The 19,361-nt window shown below is 39.9% G+C and overlaps 3 protein-coding genes across 3 annotated transcripts in view; 1 reads left to right on the forward strand and 2 right to left on the reverse strand.

Moving 5' to 3' along the window:
• Positions 1–11,251, reverse strand: part of mylk4a (myosin light chain kinase family, member 4a) — a 24,227-nt gene extending 12,976 nt beyond the window's left edge. The window contains exon 1 of the mRNA XM_040142944.1: positions 11,167–11,251. The gene's annotated coding sequence lies outside the window, so the exon portion shown is untranslated. The remainder of the gene's footprint in view (positions 1–11,166) is intronic.
• wrnip1 (WRN helicase interacting protein 1) lies at positions 8,332–16,991 on the forward strand. The gene is made up of 7 exons (XM_040142947.1): positions 8,332–9,146; positions 11,193–11,387; positions 12,243–12,481; positions 13,425–13,648; positions 14,824–14,979; positions 16,000–16,079; positions 16,224–16,991. Exons 1-7 carry the CDS (start codon positions 8,505–8,507, stop codon positions 16,503–16,505), a joined length of 1,818 nt encoding a protein of 605 aa, XP_039998881.1. The 5' UTR covers positions 8,332–8,504; the 3' UTR covers positions 16,506–16,991.
• An 86-nt stretch (positions 16,992–17,077) lies between these two features.
• LOC120798574 (chymotrypsin-like elastase family member 3B) lies at positions 17,078–18,984 on the reverse strand. The gene is made up of 8 exons (XM_040142948.1): positions 18,945–18,984; positions 18,699–18,787; positions 18,524–18,606; positions 18,199–18,324; positions 17,786–17,922; positions 17,482–17,624; positions 17,241–17,393; positions 17,078–17,122 (listed from the first exon to the last, which is right to left on the reverse strand). Exons 1-8 carry the CDS (start codon positions 18,982–18,984, stop codon positions 17,105–17,107), a joined length of 789 nt encoding a protein of 262 aa, XP_039998882.1. The 3' UTR covers positions 17,078–17,104.
• Positions 18,985–19,361: the final 377 nt, after the last annotated feature.

A 19,361-nucleotide genomic window follows, 5' to 3' on the forward strand; every position in this document is an offset into this window, starting at 1 on the left:
GGGGCACTTTAAGGTTCATAAACCCTGCGGACAATATAAACAGGCCTTAGGACTCTGAAGACTATGACATAAAGCAAATATCGAGTTAACTTTACAGTGAAACTAACGCCAAAGAAAGTAACAGCATCATGACCGATGCTCAAAGTCTTCTCTCACCTTCTCTGCCAAACCCGAGCATGTGTACACATAGCCCGAGCACACAAGGTGGCAGCTGAGAAATCACTGCCATGTCTAGTGGTGCATGATTAAAATGTTGTTTAGTTAATGTGACAGCAAAATTATCAAGATGTTTGGAGACATTGTCAACTGCGTGAATGGTCGGAAAGGCTGTGTAAAATAAGATGAGTAACTGTGTGTTTGTGGGTGTGTGTGCGTCCTGGTTGACCTTGTAGTTTGAAGTTGAGGACTTCTAGAGTGGAAAGAATTTAAAGGTAAACTGATATACAGCAGAAGGCTTTGCTCCTTCAGGCAGTAAAACTTCAAACTTTTAAAGTCACCATGTTATCCTTTGTACCTCTAATGATTGTGAAATCAAAATCTTTTTTTACTCTCTTTATCTTTTGTTAAGTGTCTTTGACTAGCGTATAAATCTGATTTATTATAAAATTTCGGGGCTGCAACTAATGATTGTTTTCATTATTGACTATTTTGCAGATTGTTTAATTGATTTATTGACTAATCGAAACGCCTGGCATTTTGGCTTGAAAAAATACCTCAAAATAATTAAATTAATAGATTATTAAAATGGATCAGCTAATTGATTAATTGAGTTGTCATTGTAGCTTTAATACATTGTTGTTTATTATAGGTGAATAGATGACCTGATTGTAACATGCATAATTATGAGAACATCTGGAAGTCTTGAACATTCAATAAAGCATAATGGTCTTATACGCCTAATAAAGCACATGTTGAGCAGGATGGTTTAACGTCTATATAAAATGATACATACATATGGTACATAAACTGAGAGAAAAAAGGCAAAAAGGGCACTTAATCAATGTACAAATGTTTTTTTAGTTCGACAGTATCTTCTTTTTTCTGAACAATCCATTCATGTTGAGGGGTATATGGTTGGATAGTTTTGACCTGCATGGCCCTCTCTATTAGGCTATTTGTTTGGCATTTGAGAGAAGGTGAACTGATAAAAATGGAGCACCACCTCCCTTACAGAGAACACAATGTCCTGGGAAGCACCGGGTCTGTATGCTGTGGCTACTGTCCAGTCACCTCTCCAGTCTCCACTCAAACATCACACAGCCTGCCAGCTCTGGCTATACTTTCTCTCGGAAACTTGTGGGCTTAAATGTGTGTGGCAGCCATGAAACTTTACTCCTCGTGCTAATGTCTAAGACGTCTCTTCTGTTCTTTCCCTGTCATCTCAAGTTTGCTCTTGGCATGTAAACACGTTATGCTGCTGCACTTTGACAGACTTTTTGGTTTTGTTTATATATGGTGATAGAACTACATTAGAGAACATTATGTTGATTCAGTACACTGAATGAGCCTACACACACACAGACATACACACATTCAAACACATGCCTGTCTGTCTTGTGAAATGTGATAAATTTGTATGTTATCACACGCAAGTTGAAGTAATGTCGCAGTTTTGAGTAATGTTGAGAGATTACACATGATATGCACTTATGCCTTTTGGAACTGGACATGCTCAGAGGAACTAAATTATGTGAAACTGTATGTGCCTGGTCCAGTTACTGACAAAGTGATGGAAAGATCCACTTTTTTTTTCAGTTCCAATCCAATTCTGGTATCTGAATTTGGATATCTGCCGATACCGATACTGATACCAATACCAGAGCTCTTTTTTCTTGAATATTATTATCCTTATTATTAGTAGTAGTAATAATAGCAGGAGTATGTTACATGTTACATACTCATGGACCCACATCCCTTCCTGGACGGGTGTCCTCTTCCATGCTCTCTCTGCCACGTGTGAATCCAGCAGCCCACTTTTTCACCATGCTGTAAGATGGGGCACCCTTTCCTAGTGTTGCCACCATGTCCTTGTGGACCTCCTTGGCCCCTGAGACTGAGGTAGCAGATGACTGCTTGAAGGCCGATGTTGTCCATTTTCTCAGACAGTGCTGACTTGCAATTTTCAATAATCCCCGAAACAGAAATACCACAAAATTTATCAACTTCAAACTTTCTGCATAATCACTCAGAGTTGATCTGCACGTGCATGTAACGTATGCCACAAACTTATCAATCACCCATCGTACCGCTTTGAAAGGTATTGTTCTGCAAAATAAGACCTTACCTTTGGTATTTTAATTATATTTTGCTGATAATACTTTAGAAAAAATATGAATGCATTATCTTTACTCGTAATGGGATATTTTTTTAGGGTGGTTTTGCTACTGCCACTTACTAAAGTAAATGATATGAGTCCATCTTCCACCACTGCTCTCTAGTTTGAACAGCAGGTGGCAATGTTCATCAGCATAAATGATGAACAGTGCGACTTCAGAGGTTTGAACGGGGGCTGTTTTCCCTGTAAAGTATGAAAACATCAATAGAAAACATCTCACCCAAGTTCTGCAGCATAATCCACTTCTACTACAGACGAGTTCTCCTGACCAAAGGTAGAGCAGGAGGTGCATACTAATGTTTGCAAAGGAATGTATGTGCCTGCTCACATTTTAGAGTGTGAGGGAGCAGAAGATGATTGGCAGGAGTAGTACTAACTTTTGGTGCGTAAGGGCTGCAACTAGGGATTTTTTTCATTTTTAATGAAATTGTTTGGTCAATAAATTGCCCAGTCCAAGCTTGCATGTTGAAATTGTTTGTTTGGTCTGACCAGCAGCTGAAAACCAAAAGGTATTTGGTTTACTGCCAGAGACAACTAAGAAAACCAACAAATATTCATATCTGAGTAACTGCTTGGATTTGGTGCATTCATGGCATATTTGCTTTAAAAAAATGACGGAAAAAAAAGGTTATTTTCCATCGACCACCTAAATAATTGATCACTGAATTTTCTGAGAGATTAAGTGTATTCATTATTGAAATGGTTTAAGTGAGGATGACACATTGAATATTATGTAACTGGGGAAGCAGAGTAGTTTTGAAAAGAGCTGCTGTAGTACCTTTATCTCCATTCAGCACAAGTAATCTATCTTGTACTTGAGTAATACTTCAACTTCAATGCCTCTATTTGAGAAAGATATTCCGAGAAGCACTATTATTATCAGTATGGAAATGTAAGCAGCACTTTACATTGAGGATGTCCTATAGGGTATTAAAGGTTAGTGACAGAATGCAAAGAAAGCCTAGTCACATACTTGTGGATCTCCTACAGTAAATGTCAGTGTGGATCTCCTAAATGCCAAGAGAGGAATGGAAACAAGAGGGGGTGAGAGGGCTTCATCTTGTCTCTGAGGCATACTACCTCAGCATTGAAGATAACTATAGAATGTGTTTATTTAACTATATATTTATACATATATATAGTATATATATGTATAAATATGCATTTTACAATTTAAAACAGGTAAAGTGACACTGGTTCATATCTTATGGTTTGAACGAAACAACTAACCCATGAAATGCAGATATTAAAGGGTAATGAAACACTTAAAACAATCGGGCAAAAAGCTCTTTGCACTGATCTGTTAGAAGTTGAGGTTTCAAGCTTTTCCAACCACATGCACCGTGACAGTGAGGTCACCATTAAAGCATAATGCTGCACTGAAAGCAGCCGTGTAAAATGTTTACTCTCTAGATGGCAGCAAAAGCAGGATTGTGAGCCCTCAGTGTGCGTGTCATGCTGTACCACTAGAGCTCACTGTACCTTCACAGCAGATTCTCTACACTCTGCGCTCATAAACACCACCAACCCTTTAGCTCATGTTCCATCCTTCCTGCTGCTATCCACAACATAGCGAAGCACACATGCATCAGAACTACCAGTCTCACCTTTCACTTAGATACTGACAGTCACATTACTGCTGAAAGGACGATCCCCATATGTTGAGCTAACTAATTCAATTAGATGTGACATTTAACGGGAGGATAACGTGGGAAAAGTAAGGGGAAGAGTAAGCGCTTAAGTGCACAAATAAAATGTACTTTAAAGGCAACACAAAGATGGCTTCATACGCAGGTCATGAAGCTAAATGCTTATGGTTTTTTAGACAAAATAGAAATATATAATGGGACGCCATAAGTAGACAAGAAATTTAAAAGAAAAGAACTATGTACGGAGTAATGTAACAGTCATCTCATAACCATACCTGGTATAAGTATAATACGAGATGAACACACTGTACCTGTCTAATAAACCCATTTAAGTACAGAAATGTACTGATATTAAAAGTTCTTTAAAATTAACATATAAGTTAATCACGGGACGAGCTCGTTTGTGGTCTGAGGGTACAGTAATCAAAGCACTATGATTAAACAGGAAACCCATCTCCATTAGTTGCCAGCATTATCCCTGTCATAAGAAATGGCCGAGAGCCTACTCTTCGTGAAACCTGGTGCAACACTACATCACAACAGCACCAAGCCTGTGTTCCCTGCTGGCAACTCATTTGTTCTGTTTAAGAGGACTTGTGAGTTGGATATCACTCACAGAATTCAAGCAATTGGTGTGAATCTGTAATAATTCATGTATCTGAAGCATCAGGGCCTTTTCCAAGGTACCTAAGAAAATAGATATTAGCCAAGGACACTTATATCTGATAACATCACTGTAGAGATACCGTACATGTTTCAAGAAATGTCATGTTTCTGTTCTATTAACCACGACATATCATTACATATCTGAAGATTGTCCAAAAAATTGTTGACAAGATTTGTAGTATTAGTGAATGATCAAGGCATCTGTCTGGTATTCACACAACTATCCATGGTTGTTTCATAGGAAAAGCAAACAGAACATCACATACAATAATGAGTTTCTGCAGTACAGTCAAATTTGTATGCAATGTACCTATGAATGACAGTGAAGACTTAAATTCCAACCTACATATAATAATCATATGAAAATGGTGACATGACACAAAGATGTGTTCCTCTAAAAGCGTCAACTTTTGAAGCGGTAGACCTACCATCCTACAGGCAACTTATGCAGGTGTGAGTGAAGAATTCAAGAAAAGTCCTGACACAACTGAGCTTTTGATCTGATACGTATTCTCTCCGTTGGACTTGTAATAATAAAATTAAGTGGATTTTCAGTGGACTAATGTAGAATAGAGTACAACTTTATTGTCCTAAAAATTGTCTTTGGCCCATCTGGCAGTTAATTCAAACATTAAAACATATTCAGACTCCATGATAACACTGATGATATGAAAGATAGTTTTGGGAAGTCTCAGTCCATAAACCACATTATGAGGAAGTGAAATTGTGAAACTGATACATCAACAGCTACCATTGCTACAAGGTTAATATTATTGTTACGTTCCTTTTAAAGAAAAAAAACGTGTTAGTGATCCTCAGCTTATGTTTGAGTACTATTCAGCAAGTCAAACGTCCTTGTGTATACCTGAGTGGCAGGTGGGGTAGGTGCTCTGTGCCTCCTGCTGTAGCAGAGTAAATCAGATAGCCTGCACCAGAGGTATGAGGCAACCAAACACAAGCTGTTAACTAACCAAATGTCCCAGCCCGTGACGAATTTCTCCATGGCTTTCTCTTTACTCCTCATCCTTCTTCTGTAGTCTCACTTTTCCTAGCTTTAACTAAAAAGGACCCTTTGGAGCTCAGGGAGAAGAGTCTCAAGTGTAGGGTTAGAGGAGATGAGAGCTCCTTCACAGGGTAAGGACCGCCCAAACGTTAATACTACACTATCCTCCACAGCCTCTGTTAATTCCCCCCCTCACCAGCACTTAGAGCCAAAGGACGGGAAGTTTGTCCTCGTGACAAAAGAGTGACAGGTGCCAGCAAAGGGTGCTTGAGAGACATGTTCTTTCTCACCTCCCATCTTCACTAGAGGCTTTTTTTCTATCTCCTTTTCTCCCATATTCCTCACTGTGAATAAACTATGTGAACCACAATCTACCAAAGGCAAGATTAATCTCCAATGCAGCATTGACATTGAAAACTGAGAGAATTGTGATAGGGAATCTAGTCTCCCTGTCAACACAGACACTTGGATGTGGTGTAAATAAATAGCCTGTGCTATTGGATTACTGCTGCAAATGTCACACCAACTATTATGTGTGGGCTTGCACTAAGTGATCTCAGCAATGGCAATTTTATACCAACTTTTATTGTTTGCAAACCTGGATTACAGCACCCAGTGTAAACACAACCGTAATTCAAATACAGTATTATCATTAACTGCCAATCCAAATGAACATAGAACAGGTATTAAATGAGGGCAAAACAGGATAAGTGTGTGTACAATTGAACACTTTTTGAGTGAAACCCATATGGCCAGAAGGCCAAGAATGCAACATCTGGCCAACATTGGCCAGTCACAGCTATGTGCAGCATGTCTGGAAACTTCCCCAGCGTCCTCTGGCTCCACCACCGACTCTGCCAAATGAGCTCACTTTTGGATTGGAGCTGTGGTCTCACTGCTCAAATGAATCTCTCAGCTGCCATGGAGGAAAAAATAAGCAAAGCAATATCTCACAATGCTTTACAGAACTTAAGTTTCACCTACAACATGTGATTAATTGAATCCCAGACTACATGTTTTACACTATTTTTGGCACTTCTTGGCCATCACATGTGACAATTGATAAAACTGACATATCCAAAGCTCCAAAGCTATTTTGGCACTAATGCAGTGTGCTGAGTAGGCGCTACATATGGTGTCATATTTTACCACTTCATAATTTGGTAAACAATATGGTGTTTATTTTTGACTGTCTGGGTAAAGCCATATTGAATAACCATTAAAAATAAACGTCAAAGCCACATCAGTCTTTTAAATCTTGACAATAAAAAGTTCACTAGTGGTGTAGTCTCTGTTTATAATTGGAGCAAATTAGTGAATGAACCATTATATTGTTACAGCATTTCTATTATTTAAAAATGCATTAGCACCCACTGCTGGTGCTCATGCAGACTCAAAAGGTTGATTCAAAAAGCATATCACTGTTGTTCTCCTTCAAATAGGTTAACTAAACAAGGAATTCATGATCTACTTTGAAACCAGTGGTTCTAACTTCAATTTACTAGAAGCAGCGCATTGTTTTCACCTTCTCTAAGTAGGGGAACAAGGCCAGCTTGGTCGTGTTTCAGCTGTTGGCACACTGATGAACGGACTTCATCTTGGCCACTCTCCCTGAGGGGGACACCGCCAGCCCTTTCGTTCGGAGCTCTCTCTCAGTCGTCCTGGCCTGTTTGACCTCTCTGTTGTGTTTTGCTTAACTGAATCTTTGGTCTGAGCAGAGGAGAGAAAGACTGAGGAAGGCTGCAGTAAAACTCTTATTGAATTTGTAAAAAATGGAGGCATCAAATAATTTCAGACTTTTGTTTTTTGATCATACTCAATATATTTTTTCCTTACTTTAAATTATAAATCACTTATAATATTGTACAACTGTATCCTTTGTAGGATGGTGGACCTTGATGGTATTGCAAATTTCTGAAGTAGTTCAACAAGTCATACTTTGCCAGTATATATTCAGCCAGAGCCAAAGTAATGCTTTGTACTACTTTGATTGGACAAACCAGCTGACACACAGTAATCATGGAGCATTCGGGCCCTCTGCAGTTCTGGGGCCCTGGGACATGTTCCCCACTTTTTCAGGTTGGAAATCCAGCCATGCTAATTACATAAAAATTAATAAATCGCATTAATTTTTTATTTACTGTCTGGTTAATTTTTTAATGCTGTGTTGTGTTTTATCCATGCCTGTTTCCACCTCTCACTTAGGTGAAATAAATATCCATCAATGAACTTTGTTTTTATAAACATATGAACTAAAGCTGCAATGATTCATTAATTAGTCAACCAACAGACAATATTGGGCTAATAGAAATAATCATTAGCCCTAATAAAAACCCAGAAGTCCTCCATACTGGTGGTTTAAGTGTGTAGCCTGGTTGTTTCCGTACCTAGATGTTTGCTGCATTCACGTACCATAGAACCTACGGGAAAATAAATTGACCCTGGCCCACACTGAAGTTTTGAAAAAAACGGTTATGGTCATATTTGAGTGACAACGTTAGCTTTACTCACCATCTTAACGGTTTAACTAAGATTCAATCAACACTTAACTTTAAAACGTCTGTTATTTTTTGGTTAGCGTTTGTGCCGCAAACACACCATGGACCAGAAAAGTCCTCATGTCGGACCGTCCCGTCAGCACGTAAACGCCCAAAGACAGGAACGAAATCAAAGTAGGTCCACTAAAAAAGTTAAACTAACATAATCTTAGAATAAACGTCACTTTTAGCTTAAAAACGGGGGGAAGTCACAGCTGGGACCAACATTTAGGCGAAAACTGGTTTCTAACAGTTAATCTCAAAACAGTGTTTGGTCACGTGGTTAAAGGTCAAAAGTTTCACGGGGAATCAACATGGCGAACGAGATGACATCTAGAGCCCCGGAGTCGCTGCAATGTCCCGTTTGCTTTAAAGACTTCAACCCGGCCACAATTAACGGACACCTCGATGTGTGTCTGCTGAAAGGAGTCACCGACGGCATCCCGTCCCCCACGGAGGAGACCGGACCTCCCTCAAAGAAACCGCGCGCTAGTGCGGAGGCTGTACCACCCGGCCCCGCTGTCAACAAAACCGGGGCAGGGACCCCGGCATCTGCGATGTTCTCCCTGTTTCAGACCAACAAGAGTAACGTGTCGGTTCAAAGTGGACGGAGTGGTTTGTTTACCGCTAAGCAGAGCGTTGCCGCTGCCGTCAACAGGGGGGTTCAACGTGGTGTGCTGAAGGGGGCTGAACCTGAACCTGGACCAGCAGGGACAGAGACTGCGAGGGGCCAAACATGTGTGTCCAGCGGACAGACGGTGAAGACAGCACGGGGTTCATCGCCGCGGACACTGCTAGCGATGGACAAGCCTTTGGCGGAGATACTGCGACCAAACACACTGGCGGAATACTTTGGCCAAAGCGAAGTGGTGGGCCAGCGAACGCTCCTCCGGTCCCTTCTGGACTCGCAGGACATACCGTCCCTGATCCTCTGGGGACCACCGGGATGCGGAAAGGTGTGGTGGCGACAGCTGAGACGAAGAGCCCAGCATCGTGCACCGGCCACTTGTTGACCGGATCTGATTTTCATCTGTTCTCCCACTGTCTCATATGCAGCGCTTCTTTTCAACAACAGCGTGTTGCTTTGATAACACAACACTGATCTTATTCTTAACACAAGTAGCTATATCTGAAGCTTTAAGATAATCAATACCATTGACTAAGATTGTTCTCATTACCGATCAATCTGTTCATTATTTTTGCAATTAATCAACCACTGCTTTGGTCTTAGAGATGCCGGAAAATAATCAAAAATGCCCTGCATAATTTTCCAGAGCCTTAGGTGCCATCTTTCTTGTTTTATCCAACTAACAGTTGGATAAAACAGACGTGAAACAAAGAAAAGCAGCATATTTTCTAATTGTAGAATATTTGCTGCTTTTGCTCCAAACGTGACGTAAAGTGGAGCTGGAACAAGTTGTGATTAATAGATAATTAGTAGATTGACTGAAAATTAATCTGCAACTATTTTGATAATCAAATACTCATTTTACTAATTTTGAAAAGGTCTCAAACATTTGCTGGTTCTGGCTTCTCAAATGTGAGCTTTTCATGCTTTACTTAATCATACATTATAGTAAACTGAGTATCTTTGGGATTTAGACTGTGGGTTGGACAAAACAAGACATCGGAAAGACTTCACCTTGGGCCATGGGATGTTTTAACGTGACATTTTATCCACAAATGAATTAATCAAGAAAATAATCGTCAGTTTGATTGTTAGTGAAAATAATCATTAATTGCAGCCCTAATCTAAACAATACTCAGTTATCAAAATTGCTGTCAATCATGTTTCAGCTCTTAATACATTGCATGTCTTTAGCACTAACCTATTGCTTTTAGTAATACACCACTCTTGCCCAAACAAGGGAAGCTTCAAAATACTCAGCACCACTACCTATTGGGTTGCAACTCATATTATTTTCATTTTCTTTTTTTTTCTTTTTTTTCAGTTATTTGATTAAGTATATACTCTATAAAGTGTTGGAAAAACATTGAAAATGGCCATCACAGTACCCCACGGTAGGATTAGAGATTTCAGTTAACCCTTAAAGGTTTTACATAGACAAGGAAAGGGTTGTTGAAAAATACTAAAACAAAAATTAATTGGTTGATAAAGTACAAAATTTAGTTCAGACATTCAGATTGTTGTATGCTTTGAGATTTTTTTAGACTTCCTCTACAACCCCAATTCAATGGAGGTGAATTGAATTTCAGTTGTTTTGCTCTATGCATAAAAAATGCCATTTAAAAAAACTGAGAGGCTTTCTTTTCATAAACAATATCCCAGTTTCTTCAGATGTTTCATATATCTTGCCGTCCCCTGTTTTTTGTTTGACTCTACGACTAAAACTTACAATACGGCCTTTTCTGTTAGTGCAAGTTTTTTATTGCTGTTCTCTCTGTTGCACTTGATAAAGCAGGAAACGTTTACAGCATTTTTAAACGGTGAATTATTCAGTCTGTGGCTGCCAGGTTGGTGCTTGCAACTCTTCTCTTTGTCAGACCTTTGAACACAGCATGTTAATGATTACTTAGGTATGCCAAGCTATATGCATGGGTTGTTGTACAGCAGCTGGCCATACTTAGACTTTGTCAACATGCTTTACTCATACTTGACCTCTTTATCTCCACTGTCAGTTGTCCAACAGCATTCAGGTTTCGCAATTTAGTGTTTATTTTAGCAGCTGGTTTAAAAGATTAACAGTGAATATGAGATTTATGAGGCTCTTAAAGCAAGATGAATTATATGACAAGGGATATTACATGTATGGGTCAAACGCTAGAGATTAAAGATGTCATACATGTGCGAATAATTATTAAGATCCCCTACGTCGTCGAGCAGAAAATGTTTTCCAATGGTTGTTTTGTTTTGTTTTGTTTTGTCTTGTTTGTTTGTTTGTTTTTTAAAATTTGGTTTCACCTCTAGGCGCATTGAGATTCCAGAAAGCAGTGCATATGTTTTGATCAAATTACCTTGTATATGTTCTGTCCTCTTTCAGACGACTCTAGCTCACATCATTGCCAGCACCAGTAAAAAGAACGGCACAGCTCGTTTTGTCACTATGTCTGCGACCAGCGCGTCCACCAATGAAGTCCGAGAGGTTATCAAGCAGGCGCAGAATGAGCTCCGACTGTGCAAGAGGAAGACCATCCTGTTCATTGATGAAATTCACCGCTTCAACAAATCCCAGCAGGTGGAGTACTCAGGCAGTTCATGGGTTTTTAATGTTAGCTTCAGCTACAAAATGTTTAAAATGACTTCTGAGGCACTGTGAGATAATCTGTGTATTATAGTACAGGTTGTCAAGCTAATGTTTATATTTATCTTCCGTTTCTGTATCAAAAATACTAAGTAACACCAGTGTTTGTGTTTATCATTAGGTTTTTTTTTTTCACATTTCGAGATTGTGAGGTTTCCATTTAGTCTGATAAGATGATCATGTTTTATGATGTTATCCCCCTTGCTAAACTACAGTTAAATTTTTTCTACAAGAATAAATATAAAGTTATGAATACCTTACAGCCCAGCGTGCCTACTGCCCGTCAGCACTATTACGAGAATGTGCTCACTCAAAATAAATGCTCAGTTGATCCCTGAGTACCAGTTCCTCAGTTTGATTCTTGGAAAGCTTTCGTTATGTTATGTGAGTCAGTGAAAGAAGAAATAGTTTCAACTTTGCTGTACAGAGATTGCTTTAAATCTTAGCTATTTAGTCATCAGTAACACTTGACAAAATTTTAAACTGAGGTTTGAGTTATTTGAATAGTTTGAATAGTTTACTTCCCTTACTGTCCCTGTTTTAGCTGCCATGGAGGACCAGTCCAGATCCTCACTTAATGACCTGATTAATATTCAAAGCATGAAAATACATGTGTTCTCAGTGACTTTGTTTTACCATAGTGACAACAAAATGAGAAAATTCTCTAATGGAGCATTATGAAAGTGGTCAAACAAATGCTTCCTCTTGATACTCTTGTCGCTTTCCCGCTTTTCATTCCATGTTTTGCTCTCACCTTTTTCTTCACTCCGTATGTGTGTGTATCTGTAGGACACGTTCCTTCCTCACGTGGAGTGTGGGACGGTAACACTGATCGGAGCAACCACCGAGAATCCGTCCTTCCAGGTGAATGCTGCCCTGCTGAGCAGGTGCAGGGTGCTAGTTCTGGAGAAGCTCTCAGTGGAGGCAATGGGCTCAATCCTGGACAGGGCTGTGGCCACACTCGGTATCAGAGTCCTGGGGCGAGATCCAGCAACTCCCGAAGATCAAGAGCAAACAGATGGACATGAGTAAGCGCTCCTCTGGGGGCCGAGCCCTCAGTGTCCCACATGTCATGACCGGGTGTCACCTCACAATTCAAAATCTTTGTTTGAGTTGAGTCCTGCTCTCATCTTCTGTTCCTGGCTTCATGGGTTCAGTTAGATAATATATGGGAGGAGTGTGCTAGTAGTTGTTGGAGCTGCAGCAATCTCCCAGACTCTGGTTTGGTTTGATATGTTGACAGAAAAGAATTTGCATATCAGTTGCAGACAGTGAGACAGCTGTTAACTGCTGGCTGCAGATGGTATGCGATGATGATCTTCAGGGACATAATCAAGAAGCTGTGTTAGATTTAATGATTGGGATGTGCTGAAATCCGAGTCTGTAACACGTATTGAGATTAAAGGTTTAGCCAGCGAACTCGGAGCTTAAACAGGAATGAAGTCGGCTCATTTTTATGTATTGTAAATCACCATGGCAACCAATACTACACAACTAACCTGCTGAGGAGTAGTTTTTAAGTTCAGAGGATCAATCCGTGTAAACAATTCGCCTTTAAACCAATCAGCTCTTTAGAAAAATGTAGTTATCATTTCTACATATCCAGACATTGACAATAGTACTACATTTACAATAAATTGATAAGTAACAAGTAGAATGACTTTGCTTTCAATGATTATTCGATGAAAGTGAATCAAGAGACTTACGTGGAAATATATGTTTTCATATTTTCCTCAACATACCCAGTAACAAGCAGTAATCTGAGTTTGCAGTCATTTCTTTTTCAGGTGTAATGTGATATAACTGCAGTGGCCTTATTGTCAAATGAGTCCAAATCACTAATATTCATCTTTTAGCAATATTTGTCATCATTGTTGATTCAGATTTTATTCCTCAGGCACTGAGTCTTTACAAAGGAAATTACTGCATTAAAAAATATTGACACTGATGTATATTTTTCTCTCTTCCTAGGCCAAAGATTTACATTGAGCAAAAAGCTCTGGACACCGTAGCCTACCTCTGTGATGGTGACGCTAGAGCAGGACTCAATGGTCTGCAGCTGGCTGTTAAGGCTCAGGTGAGCTTGACCCAGCAAAACCTGTTAGCAGAAGACGGTTCTCCTCAAGATATTCTAGTGAAGGAGGAGCATGTCAAGGAGGGTCTTCAGAGATCCCATATACTCTATGATAAAGCTGGTAAGCCCAGATGTACTTGTCATTTCAGTTACTGTAGTTTCTTACCAGAGTAACCCCTGTGAGCCCCACTGATCTGAAAGGTGTCTTGTGCAACTTCAGGGCACCCTAAATTTATCAAAGCATCGACTGTAATAACATCCATACAATTCCTTTCTGTTATTATTGAAATATTACTAATGTATTACTTCTATCAATATCTTCATTTTCAGTAACTTCTAAATAACTTGAGGTTTTAAGCTTCAGAGCCCTATCATATTACCTCCCAGTAGCTGTTATCACTTTCATTTTGTCATGGGGCATTTCATATGAAATGCATTTAACGATAAAAGAAAAAGAAAAACCTGGGGGTGTTTATAGCCATGCTTATGGTTGCTTAGGAGTGCCGTGTGTGTGTGTGTGTGTGTGTGTGTGTGTGTGTGTGTGTGTGTGTGTGTGTGTGTGTGTGTGTGTGTGTGTGTGTGTGTGTGTGTGTGTGTGTGTGTGTGTGTGTGTGTGTGTGTGTGTGTGTGTGTGTGACACTTTATTTCACCACACACATTTTAGTATGGCCCCAGTGCCCTTTAGAACATGAAATATAAAACCATTACTCTGCTTAAAATTGGTTTGCTGTACATACATAAAACTTGGTATTTTCCTAACTGAAATAGCTAACCAATGAATAATAAAATCAATGCTGACCACAGTACTGGGGGAATTGTTTTTAGTAATAGGTTGAGGTTTTAACATCTACATAGTTTGCAGTTTCAGGCACTCCAGTCATTTACACCTCCCTACCCGACCCCTTTTGATGAGCATCCATGGATTACTCCCCTCATAAGACTTCAGCAGTCCTCCACACTGTCCTGTTACATAACACTCAACTGTCCCGAAAGATTGAGATTTACTGTTCCCTGTTACACAGGGTGATGAAAAAGCCCCGCGGTTTGACGAATGACCTTAATGGAAACAGTGGTTTTCCCTTCATTATGGTTTTATATGATCTGCTATTCGTTTACTTTCTGTTCCTTTGTCTTAGTGCAGCATGGTTTCATGATAATCTGTATGTAATGTACTTTGTACCATGGTGAAGGCTTGGGAAATGGTTGCTGTAATGCCACCTGCAGAATGTTTTTTTTTTTTTTTTCCTTGCTTCACACGTTGATTTATTTGAGTGTATGTATCTGTGTTACTCAAAGGGGAAGAGCATTACAACTGTATCTCAGCGTTGCATAAATCGATGAGAGGCTCCCATGAGAATGCCTCTCTCTACTGGCTGGGCCGCATGCTGGAGGGCGGTGAGGATCCCCTCTATGTGGCTCGCAGACTGGTCCGCTTTGCCAGCGAGGATGTTGGTATGTGAAATTACCGTATGACATCATCTCACCTGTTTTATCTTTTTATAATCTGTTTTTCTAATCATTCAATATGCAGCTGCCCAGTTGCTGCCACTCTGATCCTCCTGGTCTTAACATACTGGTCGCCTGTATGGATGAGATTAGATTTTACTGCTCGTGTGTGCAGCCTTGCATGGCTGTGCTCCTGGTTACATCACTGACACTGTGGTTCAGTTGTAGCCAGAGTAAAGATTGTGTTGATTGCACAGGGTCCTATTGTCCCTAAATCTCGGCTCATAATTAAAGATGATTGATGGCTGTTGTGCTGAGATCCTTTAGCACAACAGCCCACATGCCAATGGATCCTTCAGAAATCCATTTGCATGAGAAGTCTGTCTCTTCTTTTAAAACTTATTTTTATGCAGAGGCCTTTTATGATTGATTTTCTTAACCTTTCAGTAATTTAATTTAATTTAATTAATTAACTGATTTAATATTCTGCTCTTTTATGCTTTGCGTTGTTTTATTCGGGTTTTGTTTTATTATCTCTGCGAGCCGGTCCTGGTACGTCGTGGTGACAATTGAAACTTTTTTTAGTTTTTTTTTTTTTTTTTTTTTTGAAAGTACTTGTATTATGTTACTGTCCTTTAATTTACTTTTTGACAAAGTACTTTGTAACATTGTTTTGAAGAGTGAAAAATAGCGCATATAAAGTAAGTGTTTGTTAGTAAAACTGAATTTTTTAACAGTAGTTACTGTAAAGTGCATACTCACATATACAGTACTGTACTGTACTGTGCCTTTTAAACAACAGTGTTCTATCAATTGCTTATGAAAATGTTCCTAAACATTATGTGGGTCATTTTCCCTGATGTTGGGCAAATTGTACTTTGAATTTATTACCGGAAAGAGAACACTGGCTGAAATGCAAACAGAGAATGCTTACAGATGAAATGGGAAATGTAAGATTTTGACCAAGGAAAATTAATTTTTGAATGAGGTCTGACTGGGTGCCCTGCTTCTCATGTCTCCCTTCAGGTATGGCAGATCCCTCTGCTCTCCCTCAGGCTGTTTCCACCTTCCAGGCCTGTCACTTCATCGGGATGCCGGAATGTGAGGTAGGGTGAGCTGCCCAATCGGTGATGGTTTTACACAGTCTTCCCTCAAAATATCAAACTGCCATACCTTAGTCATTTACACAATCATTGTATCTCAGTGTCTTATCTCTGTCATCCTCCTTCTGTTCACATGCTGCTCCACAGGTGATCCTGGCTCAGTGTGTGACGTATCTGGCAAGAGCACCCAAGTCTGTGGAGATCTACAAGGCCTATGGTAATGTGAAGGCCTGTTTGAGGAACCACAAAGGCCCCCTGCCTCCTGTGCCCCTGCACCTCCGCAATGCCCCCACAAGGCTGATGAAGCAGCTGGGCTACGCTGAAGGCTACAAATACAACCCGGCCTTCTGCAGCCCCATAGAGCAAGAGTACTTACCTGAGGACCTGCAGGGCATTGACTTCTTCACCTGGACGCCCTCTGACCCATGAGATTCTCTTGTAAGGCTTTACGCCACATAATGTATAGTCTGAAACCAAGGCTGCTGAATGAAAATAATCTTTTGACATGAACTTTACTAGGGTATATGTTTTGATGTAACTGCTGATCCAAATTCACACTTGCAGTTGGGGCTTTTGACATGTTCATGTTCATGTTCAAATTTTCATCACAGCCATTTACATTCACATGTTCTGTCGTGCAAATGTATATACCGTTTTACTTTGGTCAATTGTTTTTGATTATAAAGGATACACAAACCATTTATAGTTTCATTTACTTTTCAATATGCTCATAATAAAGTCCTTAATTTGTTAAAAATAGCAAAAAACATACAGTTAATCTACACAACATGCCTTTGTGTTTCCATTATAAATACTTAAATGTTTACTATGTAAAATATGTGTATGTTTGGGTTCATCTTTGTCCTGCCCCTGTAAAAATGTCATACATTGTTGAAAATCATTAAAATGTTTTTTTTTTTTTTTAAAGTCATGAATACAGTCCCTTTTTGATGAAATACAAGACAAGTACATGGAAATTTCTTAATACTGTTTATTGTTCAGTCACTTCATCAGTTATGGAAACGTCTTCAGTTTTGGGCCATGGTCTGCAAGGAAATAACACAAGATTAAGTTTGTACATTTCACAAAGAGGCTACAGTATATTTACTGTATGTCTTCATGTAAAGTGATTGTGCAAAGGGACATTTAAGTGGTTTCCCTCACCTCACTGATCCAGGGGATGAAAGCGGCCAGGCGGGTAAAGACTGTGGGCTTTCGAGGGGTATTACATCCACGTCCATCCACAAAACTAGTCACTCCTTCCACATACCATCTACCGTCTCTGCCCTTGCAGTTCAGAGGGCCACCAGAGTCACCCTGGAAGATGATAGCAGATATTGGAGAATTGGAGAAAATGGTATCGTTTGTGTCACACAAAGCATGGAGTTGCATTGTTGTTCCTTACATGGCATGCTGACTTGCCCCCTCCTCCTGCACAGACCATTGTTGTCTTCGCTGAGCTGCCCCACCAGTCATTTTGACTGCAGATACTATGATCCACCACAGGAAGGAGGGCCTGCTGTAGTGTAGTTGCCGGGGGACCTCCAGCTAAAGAGAAATTGACACACTCATTGTAACAACAGTTGAACCACTAAATAATATTTGATGCATCTCTACAGATCCCAGAGCAGTGAAATATTTTGCTTTACACAAGGGTACACTACACCCAACATGAGCCGGGTGTTAGCAGACTTGGCAGCAGGTCTTACAGATGAGACGACCCCAGCCTGTGACATAACAGGGCTGGTTGTGGGCAAGGGTAGAGCCACGCTGCGGCAGGCAAGCCGGCTGAACCTTATCATTGATAACAGCACTCTTCTCCAGCTTAAGCAGGGCAATATCATTCCTGTGTAACAGAATGAAACACGAATAATTAACCATGTCAGTAATTATGTTTTCTCAATAGCTTAATAGAGTTTTCTTAACTTTGTAGAGCGCCTGTTTCCTCTACACGTTTAGGTGCATTAATTTATGTTTGACAAAACGTCTATTTACTTAGCTACTCCTCAACAGAAACTCAGGGTAAGCACTTTTTTCAAGGACATATTTATTGTGTTTCTTAATAATCCACCACAGATCTAGAGTGCCGGACTGAATATGTTGAGAAAGGATGATAACCTACCCACAAGACACACAGTTGTCATTCCATTTGGGATGGATGAACATTTTTTTCACCATAATGGACTGTTCAGGTCCCTCCTCCTTGTTCATATCATGCTCAGCAAGAACTACCCTGTATGTGTGGAATCTGGATTGGAAAAAATAGCTTCCATGAGTTTTAGAAATGAATATCAATGACATTACCATTACATAACCCAGATTTTAATCAGGAAATATTATGTGACCATCGCAAGGAAAAACAACCTAGTTTAGTTCAGGGTCCTCAAATGCCATTTATTTTAGTTTTTTAAACAACTGTTTATCATGAGATGTAAAATTTTCCTCACGTGATGCAGTGTGCAGCAGTCAGGACCCAGTCAGGTGCAATAAGTGTTCCTCCACAGGTGGGGAAGAAAGACTCCAAAGAAACCTACACATAAAAAGAAAACGGAATGGCTTAAGCAGCATGTGAATCAAATGGGAAAATGTTTGAGAAAAGGAAAAGCGTTTGCATTGACTCACCTGCCATGGCCAGCTGTAGGGACGGGCTTCGTCCCCATTCACCACACGGCCGGTGTTTGGCTGGTAACTGGGTACACCACACCCAGACACTTCAACACAGTGAGACGCAGAAACAAGACAAGTTGAATAAGAGTAAGAAGGTCCCCAAAAAGTATATGGCTTTCTCTCAAATCGAGATATATGCGTGCTTCATATTAATTTTAGTAACTCCCACCAAAAAATACAATGTGTTTAACATGAACTAACCAGTTGTGACAAGCAAGAGGAGGACAAATGCCAGTTCCATCTGTTATTGATCCAGAAGAGCCGTTTTATCATGCAGAGCTATTTATGGGCAGAAGTCCAGAAGACACTAGACACAGCCTGGGAGTTTTCCTCCCATTCTCCAGGTGTGTGCAAGCAAAGAAGTCAGATAATGGCTGAAATTCAGACTGTGGACAGCATGTGCAGATTGAGACAACCTAATAAGACAATGCAATAAACAAATTTTTACACCTTATGTTTTATCCACACTATCTACACCCAAACTGATAATCAAGAGATTTGACAAATATTCCAAATCAATATGTAGATTAAGGGAAAATGTCTATACCCCTTAAAGTTATTTAGGAGCATTATAAATTCAGTTTTTTTTTAAAGAGGTTTGGGTTTGCCCTTGATAAC

Source organism: Xiphias gladius, chromosome 14 (assembly GCF_016859285.1).
Source record: "Xiphias gladius isolate SHS-SW01 ecotype Sanya breed wild chromosome 14, ASM1685928v1, whole genome shotgun sequence".
NCBI lineage: Eukaryota > Metazoa > Chordata > Actinopteri > Istiophoriformes > Xiphiidae > Xiphias > Xiphias gladius.